The 10675-nt window shown below is 49.5% G+C and overlaps 3 protein-coding genes across 3 annotated transcripts; all 3 read left to right on the forward strand.

Moving 5' to 3' along the window:
- Window positions 1–796: 796 nt before the first annotated feature.
- Window positions 797–1787, forward strand: H6S33_008533 (uncharacterized protein; the record flags this gene model as incomplete). Its single annotated transcript, XM_044839891.1, has 5 exons — window positions 797–998; window positions 1055–1164; window positions 1229–1420; window positions 1509–1654; window positions 1715–1787. The coding sequence occupies 5 exons, from the start codon at window positions 797–799 to the stop codon at window positions 1785–1787; spliced, it is 723 nt and encodes a 240-aa protein (XP_044688078.1).
- Window positions 1788–2557: 770 nt separating this feature from the next.
- Window positions 2558–4693, forward strand: H6S33_008534 (uncharacterized protein; the record flags this gene model as incomplete). Its single annotated transcript, XM_044839892.1, has 7 exons — window positions 2558–2571; window positions 2711–2755; window positions 2816–2832; window positions 2918–3207; window positions 3288–3701; window positions 3771–4217; window positions 4295–4693. The coding sequence occupies 7 exons, from the start codon at window positions 2558–2560 to the stop codon at window positions 4691–4693; spliced, it is 1626 nt and encodes a 541-aa protein (XP_044688079.1).
- A 2111-nt stretch (window positions 4694–6804) lies between these two features.
- Window positions 6805–6990, forward strand: H6S33_008535 (uncharacterized protein; the record flags this gene model as incomplete). The annotated part of the gene is made up of 1 exon (XM_044839893.1): window positions 6805–6990. One exon carries the CDS (start codon window positions 6805–6807, stop codon window positions 6988–6990), a length of 186 nt encoding a protein of 61 aa, XP_044688080.1.
- Between the last annotated feature and the right edge of the window lie 3685 nt (window positions 6991–10675).

A 10675-nucleotide genomic window follows, 5' to 3' on the forward strand; every position in this document is an offset into this window, starting at 1 on the left:
TCGAAAGGGCTTTCTGTAGCACAGAAAGTCATTACGTCACTACCAGATATTAAGCTCCGAACCCCCCATTCACGTCCAGGATGCTTGAGCGGTACATACCGCTGACTTTACTCCTGAATCTCAAAATTTTCCAGCTCCCTGTCCATGGCTCAAGGGTATCAAAAAATGACAGCTAGAGCTGTGCAGATCTAGAGCTCAACTCAATAATCCTCCTCCTCTCTGCGGCCCAACAACCTCTTCCCCGTTGCATGTCTTCAGGCACCCTGCCCAGCGAAGATCACGGGAGTACGGGAATTTTAACCTACTAGCCCATCTGTCCGCCAGTGGTTTGCGGAGATTTGTTACAGAAGTGACAGCGATCGGCGCATCATTGTGGGGTAATCAACCGCACCCCCACTTCCCCCTGCCAAAAGTGTGTGATCCATGGTTACTCTGTCGGAACCTTTTGACGGTTGTTCCGGTAAATGCTTATTTCGCTCTTGCTCTTTCCTCTTTCTGTTTTTTGGGGGGGTCGTGTGGGCCGGTTGTGGTCTCCGTGGTATAGCGTCTATATGGGTGCTTACCTGGTTTTTATTGTGTTCTGGATGATGGACTGGGTTTTGTTCTGGTGAGTAGAGTAGCTAGGTAATACATGTAAGTTTTATCTTAATTTTCACTCACTCACTCACGCCCGTGAGCATACGTTCTCCAATATGCCAGCAAGCCAGAATCAAAACCAAAATCAGTATAAATACCCACCATCTGCCTCACCAATGATCCGACCACTCACCCTCACCCATCATCACCATTCACCACAATGAAGTTCTCCACCCTCATTTCCACGTCCGCATTCCTCGTCGGGCAGGCCCTTGCCCACGGCGGTGTCACCACATACGTTATCGACGGCACCTCCTACCCCGGCTGGTCGCCCTACAACCCTGCCACCGGACAGTCCACAATACAGAGACAGTACAGCTCCTACGATCCTTTGTACTCGCCTACTGATGCCTTCCTCAAGTGTTCGTAAACATGTTCCTCTCAAACGACTTGTAGTGATTAACATTTTGGTTCATAGGCAACACTCCCGGAACTGGTCCAGCTGCTCTAGTCGCTACTGTTGCAGCCGGTGGTACCGTTGTTGCCAAATGGGCGCAATGGACCCACGCTGAAGGCCCTGTCTTGGTCGTAAGTAACTATTATCACCAATCAATGTATTCAATCCGCTGACGAGATGCGTGTGCACACACAGTACATGGCCAAAGTAGGAGACGCCTTTGCAGACTCTGACGGCGATGGACTAGAGTGGTTCAAGATCGACGAAGCAGGTCTCCTGTCAGGCACTGTCAATGCCGGATCCTGGGGTCTCGGGGAGATCCTGAAAAACTTGGAGTGGACCACCACCATTCCAGCAAACCTTGCTCCAGGGAACTACTTGATCAGGGTATGTATATATCTATTCGCGCACAGCTTCTTCTTCTTCTTCTTCTTCCTGGTGTACTGGAGACTAATGCATGGGACGGAAATCATAGCACGAGCTTATTGCGCTCCATCAAGCAAACACTCCTCAGTTCTATCCCGAGTGTGCTCAGCTCACCGTTACCGGCAGTGGAACGGGGGTGCCATCGGGAGACTACTTGACCTCGTTCCCGGGTGCTTATGCCGCGAGTGATCCTGGGTGAGTTTGCATCCCGTGATTCTTGTTGACGGAACGGAATACTAACGAGTACTGCCTTAGTATCACGATCGATATCTACTCATCGACCGCGACCACCTACACCATCCCTGGTCCGGCCAAGTGGACTGGTTAGATTGTCTAAGATTCATTGTTCATGGGACTCCTAGAATGTGTGTGGGACGATGTATTTGTGTATATGAAAAAACGAAAAGTTCAAAATTCTTTACCTTAGATTCCAGTAAAGCAGATATTACATTAGATTACTATTCATGTGAATAGAAGGTTGTATTGAACCCTGTGTCCAATCACGAGCTTGTTACGGATGTGTGTGTCGATACGTCGGCCAGAAGGACCGAAACTCGATATTAAAGATCGACCGGCCAGTTTCAAGTAGAACAGAGGTTGATTGTTCCGCATTGATGCTGTAGTCGAAAGGGGGTAGTGGTGGTGGTGGTGGTGGTGGTGGTGGTGGGATGGTTGTATAATTGATGACATCTCATGGCCGATCTGTGAACTGTGTTTTCTCAGTGTGCATGTGTCTGAATCCCCGGTTCGGCGCCCCGGGCGGATGTTCCCGAGGCCGATATTTAAACTTGGCGCTTACGACGCTTTGGGGGTATGCATAAATGGATGTGTCTAGCCTGATGTGGCCATGGTCCATCCAACCCTGAGCAGTGCGGCTCTTTCTCAATGCTGTCCGAGAGGTTCGAATGCTCCAGGACGGTACGAACTCTATAAACACAACTGCCCGAGATCAATTGATTACATGTACGTACGTGCACTTTGATTATATAATTAGCCAATGTGTCTGTGGGGGATCGAAGAAACACAGTGATCAAGAAGTTTTCACGCCTTGGTTAGGCGAGTCAAGTTTATTATTGAGTAGAGACGCCGCTCTCCTCCATGATCCACTACATGTATTTATACCTCTCTCTAAGCGTGCATTTCCGCTTGGCATCATCTCACAAAGCGTGTCCCAAGCGTGTTCTTGTTCTACCCAACACATGTTTCCTCCTGTCCTATACTCGAAGAAAATACCACAAGCTCACCCTTCAGACAACACGTAGGCCATCCACTACATACATACATGTATTTACCAGTGTACAAACAACCATTCCTCCTCTTCCAAATCCTCTCACGCCCTACTCTAACGAAATACAGTGGTGAGGGCCATATATGTAAATGACCCTGCGTTTCGCACAAAGCCTTGGATTATACTCGCGACAAATGGCAGCCCTCACAGCTGCTGATCCTCACCACCAGCAATTGCCAATTACCATGGCAGCACCAGCATAGGCAATGATCGGTCCCGTGCTGTTCCAAATCCAGTAATGAACCAGAGCAAGTCTCTCGGCGAATTTCTCGCCAAGGGCCAAGGGTACCAGCTTACCTTACCGGTTACCTTATCGCAAACAGCCTGTGCAGAAGAACAATTAACGAAGGACCTCCTGAGCGTCAATCAACGTCCCGAGATATCTAAAGACGCGGTTCGAGGCGAGGAAGCTCGAGAGGAGCTTTTCCAGGAAACCTATTTGTACTCCTTCTACCTAGAAGTACCCGCCTACTGGTCTAGGACATTCCCTTCCTTTTCTCTCCGCATCCCCTAGCCAGCTGCAGGTCTCCTAAAATGCAGATACCACTCGTTACCTCGCTGCCTCCGCGGCTGCTCTACATCATCGCCGCCTCCCTCCTGCTCATATGCCTCTTCAGTCTCTCGCACTTCGCAAAGTCCCAATACCCCCCACTGCTCCCCCAAGTGCAGCAAACACCAAACCACCCCGACTACGGGCAGCCGCCGGAGGACCCCAAGGGCTGGATCAAGCCCTCATTGCGCCCCTTTGACCCCGCCACGGACGGTGACAACCTTTTCTACAATTCGGAGGAATGCGATGCAAAGTTCCCCGGCCTCTTCACGGAGATCGATATTGCGAAGGCGCGCGGCGATATCGGCGAGATTCCGTTCCATGATGGCGACAAGGGATACGTGAAGGCGAGGATTTACCAGGGAAAGCTCTACATTGTCGCGAAAGGCGACGATGTCTGGCACGTATGTGGCTAGAACTAGCACCCTACCAAATAATCCTCTTTTTTGCTAACAATGGGAAAAAGCAAATAGCGCCAATTCGCAATCCTACATCAGATTCATCGCTCCCTTCTTACCGCCCCTAACCCATCCGAAATCCCCAATATCGAGTTCCAATTCCTCGTCAACGACCACCCGGCACCAAGCACGTGGTCGCTAGCATGGAGCGGCAACGAGGGCGAGGTCCAAGACACATGGATCATGCCCGACTACGGGTTCTGGTCCTGGCCCGAACCGCACATTGGGTCGTACGCCGAGGCGAAGGAGAAGATCGAGGGGGTTGACAAGCCGCTCAGCTGGGAGGACAAGGAGGGTCTTGCGGTATGGCGAGGAACGGTGCATTGGAATGGAGAGCTGCGTGGAAAGCTGCTGGAGGTGGCGAAAGGGAAGCCGTGGAGTGATGTGGCAGAGCTGGATTGGAAAACGAATGCGCTCAAGATTGAGGAGTTTTGCAAATACAAGTTCTTGATCTATACCGAGGTTTGTCTCTCCCTCCACCTGCCTAGGAGCTCGAGTGCTATAATGTGGATGATTCTAACACCGATATCCGTAAACAGGGCGTAACCTACTCTGGCCGCCTCCGCTACTTCCAACACTGCCGCAGCATCATCATCACCCCCCGTCTCGCCTGGCGCCAATACCAGTCCTTCCTCCTGCAATCCGAAGGGCCCGATCAAAACTACGTCGAAGTCGCCCCCGACTGGTCCGACCTCGAGGAGAAGGTACAGTACTACCTAGATCACCCCATCGAGGCGGAGCGGATCGCGAATAACACGGTGCGGCTGTTCCGCGACTGGTACTTGACGCCCGCGGGTGAGGTGTGCTATTGGAGGAAGCTGTTTCAGGGGTGGGCGAGTGCGGGAGGGGAAGTGGGCGAGTTGAAGCTGGAGGAGAGGGGCCGGAGTTGGGAGAGTTATGTGTTGATGGGGAAGCTGGATTGGGATGCGACTGCGTGATAGGGAGATGCTTGCTTGGGTGTGTGTATATTTCGTTTAGAATATTTTCTTCTTCTTTTTAGTTTGTAATATAGATTCTTTCTTGAAATAGATTCGTGCTACAAAAAATCAATTTCTTTGGTAAGCAATAGTTGCCTATATTGCGATTATGGTAGATTTCTTTAAATCTCGAGCACATCTGTCCCCCTCTAATATCAACACCCACTCTAAATTATCTGACTCTAGATCTGGCCTGTAGAAATACAGCAGAAATGCGGCTACGTGGAATCACTCGGACGAGTGACATCCTATGCAATCACCCACAATTCACACCACCGCAACCGCGAAAAATAAATACAGCTTCGCATAAACTCTCCAACTCGGCAAAGAATATATCTTTATGTTTTGTAGCCTGTACCAATTCATTCTAAGTTTATGTCTTGTTCATGACATATCACTCGTTTTCCCACATCACCGAGGTCTTAAGGCCATTTCAGTCCACCCCCAAACGGCCATTCCAAATCGGAATCACGGGATCATTTTAATCTTATATACTATGGTAATTATACTCCGCTCAACTCCGGTATTGTTTGTTCAGTTCTTGAGCGAGTACGGCTCTTTAGCCCGTGATAATTAACTCGATGAGTCCACGGGTTCAACCTGCTTGGAAATATTCCCATGCGAAATTCGAAAATTGCATAAAAGTATCATAAAGAGCTCTGTCCTGTGGTGCCCTGACCGGAATTAAGGTTGTGTGTATACTTGGTGGGTAAGTTGATCGTCAGTCAATCAGTCAATCAGTCAATCAGTCAATCAGTCAATCAGTCAATCAGTCAATCAGTCAATCAGTCAATCAGTCAATCAGTCAATCACTCAGCTGGTCGCTCAGTCAGTCAGCCAGTCGATCAATCGGCCAATTGATCGACTAGTCGCCCAGTCAGTTACCTTTAACCAGTCACCTATGATCAGCCAGTAAATCGATCGCGGTCGATTGATCAATCAGTCAATCAGTCAATCAATCAATCAATCAATCAATTCGTTAATTACAAGTAGCTAGTCGCACCTCCGGATCCAGCCAGACCAACCAAGCACCGACCGACTTCACGCCAACCCTCTCACACTAAAAGACTTCACTCCGCTGACCTACCGCCTCTACTCCCACAGGACCAATCAATCAATCAATCAACCAAAACCAAAAAATTCCCTCGACCCATTCACACACAATCACTCGCATTCCCCTCCCCCCCTTCCTTCCCAATCTGGTCACCCCACCCCCCCTTGGACTATCACCCTCGTTATACCGGAACCCCCAAACCGGCATGAAGACGCGGATCATCGCGGATCACTCGATTTACCATTCCTTTCCCGCTTCATAGACGAAAATGATTACAGCGATTCACAGGCATTTGGCGAATACACCCATTTGGCGAATTTGTATGTAGCAACCAGCCAGCAACCAGTCAAACTGCGAGTTTGACTAAGATATCCTGATTCTTATTGGCCGTGACCCCTGTTCGTCAAATGGGTGTATTCGCCAAATGCCTGTGAATCGCTGTACTTCTATATCGCCACCTACACACGGACAAGCACCAGACATCCGAGCATATGTCGGCATGAGGCCCTTGCCGAGTGCGAGTCAATAAGGCGCCGGTCGGTAAGTAGAGTTAGAGTGTAGGTAGGTACATGTAGATTGCCCGTTAGACGAGCTGTGCCGTGCGCTCTGAGGGACCCGACTCGATATCTGTGCGAGAGCCTGGATTACATATTAACATGTAGGGTATGATACGGATACGAGTACGGTGCGTGTGGCTTGCTGCTCTGGTCGTTTTGCACATATCGCGTGCATGTACTGACTGCTCTCGCCGGTTCGGTTCAGTTCAGTTCAATTCTTCAGGGGCATCAGGTACAGTTACACTTGATTTTGGCTTGGGCATCACGTATGGGTGCTCCACCCGGGAATGGATAAATTCTCGTAACTGGGCGTCTCGCGCAAACTACTGCAGGTACGCGAGCAAAGTGAAGGAAGCTTAACTCCAGCGATCGCAAAGTGCAGTGCAGTGCAGTGCACTCACACCTCAATTGCAACTGACCGCCAAACACTCAACTCCACGAATGCTTCCCCATTCCCCACGATGCTGTTTCCTCAGGAACAATCTCTGTACCACTACGCCCCCAACCTGTCCCCAAACCCACCGAAACCCCCACCCGTCAAAAACGTCCTTTATCGCGATAACAAGCGGTCGGGCGGCGCCGCAACCACAACCACCACAATCCACAATAACAAGCTCCACCTGATCACCCCGTCTCACCCCTTTTAATGATTGTGCCGCAATGTAAAAAACAAAAACACACACACAACCACAAACATACATAACAAGATCGGATCTCTCCAATTGTGCCGTGAGGGCGCAGTAGCTGACAACGTGTACCAATGGACTGAACCACGGGTGGATGAGCAAGGCTGGTATCTACGTAACTTGCTTACCTCATTGTCTGGGGGCCATATATCGACACTTCATACTTGGATTGTATTGCGCTGTATTACGGCCTGGCCATGGGTGGAGTGCAGTGCGAATACATGGCATATGTATGTCGGCCGTTTGTTTAAAGCACATCTTCAAATAACCTACCCGTCGGCGCGCGTGTACGTCTGCCACCCGTCGGGCGGGCCTGCATTTCGCACCTCCGATAATTCTACTCTTCTCTCCATTTGTAGAGTGTGTACTCACCGCTCCCCACGGCAACTGCCAGCATAGAGTCACCCAGAAAAAGAAACGCTTCCCCCCCGTAAAACTTCATTGGGTGTGCGCGCGCGGTAAGACACCTCACTCACCCACACTTGCTTGCAATTATAGCCGCCATCATTTTGGGGGGCATAGGTATGTTTTGTATTTCGGGAAGGACGACGATCCCTTTTTCTATGTATGGGCCGGCCGCACAACGGGAAAGTGCGAGAGAGGAGGGAGAGGGAGAGATTTAGGCAGGCAATCTTTAACGGTTGTCGATCAGTATCTTATTTTTGATGGTTGGTGGTGTTGGAGTCGGGATGGGCCCATGGTACCTAGGGAGGTCGGTCATAGTTGGCGTCATTTGTTTGGATTCAAGAATTGGTCGATATGTGTGTACGGCTCAGGCAGGTGATTTTGATTACATCCGAGTATTTTCCAGTTTAATTTCTGCGGAGAGGGGAACAAGAACAAGAAGGAGAAGAGCAATAGAAGGAGGGTCGGGACAAGAGCCAAAGAAGAAGAAGATGATGAAGAAGGATCGGAGATGCCGCCGAGACGCTAGAGACTTTGACTGTAGAATTCAAGAAAGCTAGCAGCCCATCATCTCCACATTCACCTAGCCATGTAGAGTGGACTAGGGTACCTTCTTTTCAAAGAAGCCCTTTCGAAAATGCCATCACAGTGGTAGCGACGTAAATCAATCCGGGCACAAAAAGACTTGGTGCGTATTAATTTCAATTTCCCAGTTTTGCGGTCAATTCTCTGGACAAGAGATCATGGAAATGCTACTTTGTATTATTTAGGAATTAACCCTACGGCTACTCGGGTTGAGTTGCACACGTAGTATTATTCCCTGGGAAATTTGCCTTGCGTACCTCTAGAGTACCTATCTACAGGTATGTGTAGAAGCTAACCGATTGAATGGTGGGAAAAACAAGCAAGACTCGCATGGTCATCGATCCGAGGTCTTAGTTTTGATTCTTCCCTTTCCTCATTCAACATTGATGTGGGATCTTGAAAAGCTTCTTTGCTGATAATCGTGTTGGTTTTTCTATAGTAGGGGGAGGGAGATGAGATTGTCTATGGAGATAAAACGAAGCTGCCCTGTGAACCGAGAAGGAGAGCGGACGCGTGGCCACGTTGGGCTGATATTTCGTCTGGCCCAGGTTCATCAACCCACCAAACACCCTTGTCGGGGGTGAGAGGTGGGGGAGACCTGGGAGGTTAATAATCCAGGGTGACGGGAGTGGATTGCCGGCCGAGTGAGGGAAGTAAAAGTCTGGGGGGTGAAGTTGATTTGGACTAGGAATATATCATTTAGTCTGAGAAAGGATAGAAAGGCTGGGACGTGAGATGGGATGAAATTCTCGACGGTTGGACGAACCCTCTAGAAGTTAACAAGCTCTATTTTGAAGAGATTGTGCCAAGAGTGATTTTCTCTCTCTTTGCTTTTTGACTTTCTTTCCATTCGCCCACACACCAGGTAGAGAAGGAGGCTGCGGTGGCCAAGCCCGCCATTTGCACTTGGATCTTGTAACGTGCCTGTCCGTAAATCGAGACCAGACAGCCATCCAGCCAGCACGGAGCAGTCCGAGTCAGGTACGAAATGTCGCCTTGTTTTTAAAGATCACCAACGGCAATAAACGAGCAGCAGCCAATGGAGATGGAGAACGATTAAACACAAACAGGATGAATCGGAATTCGATTTTTTCCGGAAAAGCGACCGCTAAGGAGCAGCAGTCAAGGCCGTAACCGTCGAATCCGATCCGAGATCAAACAAAACATCAAATAAATGGAGAGAAAATGATGCTGTCACAGGATTGCAGAAAAGCATACAGCATACATAAGGTCCATGTATGTATTTGCATACCTGTATTCACAAAAGAGCCGAGCCGTGTGCTTTGTTTTGGCTTGCTCGTGTATGTAGAGCATGCATGTATGGTGTGCACATAGATTCATGGATATGGGAAAGGTTCGCAGTACATACGGGGAAAGAGAGAGCGCGACGGAGAGAGAGAGCGAGAGAGAGGGGACAACAGGAACGGAACCGAATCCATACGTAAGCTTCAGCCGAACAGAATTGAGAGATGGAGGCCAGCAACGGTCTAGCGTACCGAATAGGTTGCCACCAAAAAGTCAACCCGTTGGCAGAGAGTGGTAAGGTTCAGGGGCAAAGCAACAGGGGCAGGGAGCAACCGAGATGCAGGAACGGTGAGGCTTTTGGCTGAGGAAAGAAAAAAAGAAGGAAGAAAATCAAATCCCCGACTGTGCCACTGTGCCACTCAGGTACACTCGACAACCACATGTGATGGACAACGACAACTAAACGTCTACAGGCTACCTGATTGCCTGACTGGGCTGCAGACAAATAAGTGTGTATGTAAATTACGATGGTATTAATGGAGACCCGTTGAAGAGTAGGGTACCAACTATACGCTAACGTTATAAACTGTCGTGACAGCTGAGGATAAGGAGACAGAATTTAAAAGCTACATCATACTCTAACTCAGTGGTCGAGGCAGCAACCGAGTGCCGGATCACCCGTAACGGCGGGTACAAGAGTTTGATACGAAACGAGATGAGAGAGACGTGACGCTTCTCTTGAATCTTGAGTGGAGGAGGACGAGAAAATAATTGGTGGGGAAGTGAAATGAGGTATGGAGTTGAGAAAGAAGGATTCCTAAAGGGGAATGGGCTCCATTGACTACGAACAAACCGTTAATAGGAAACGCAGGTTAAGCGCATGCTGTGAGTGGGCGACAATCGGAGGAAACATTTGCATCCAGATAGAGCCTCCCCTGAAGTGGAAATAACCCTATGAATGGCTGAAACGTCCGTGTTCAGGGGTTAACAAGCTACCTACTGGGTTCAAGGAGGGGAAGGGAGGGGGAACGAGGGTGGGTGCCTATCAAAGCACCGCCAGAGCGCAAAGCACAAAACTACCTACATGTAGGTACAGCATTTGGTAACCATTATGGGAGAGGGGCAGAAAATAGGGACTGTGAAGGCAGCAAGTCACAGCAAAACTGCAGAAAGCTCCCAGACTGCCAGGCCCTGTGCATTATTAGCAACCTGCTTGGAGTGGGAAGGATGCTGCAGTTGCATATCCAAGGAACCCGAGACTGGGATTGCCGCACCGTCCTCTCTTTTCCCACCCATCACATCCCTCCCCTTTCCATACACACACGCTTTCTCGGCATATCTCTCATTGCCCTAGTCCCTTTCTTCTCTTCTCCCCTTCTCCCTCCTCAACCTTTCTGACTACAAGAACCAA

This window comes from Morchella sextelata (genome assembly GCF_020137385.1).
Source record: "Morchella sextelata strain SCLS chromosome Unknown scls_26, whole genome shotgun sequence".
Taxonomy (NCBI): Eukaryota; Fungi; Ascomycota; class Pezizomycetes; order Pezizales; family Morchellaceae; genus Morchella; species Morchella sextelata.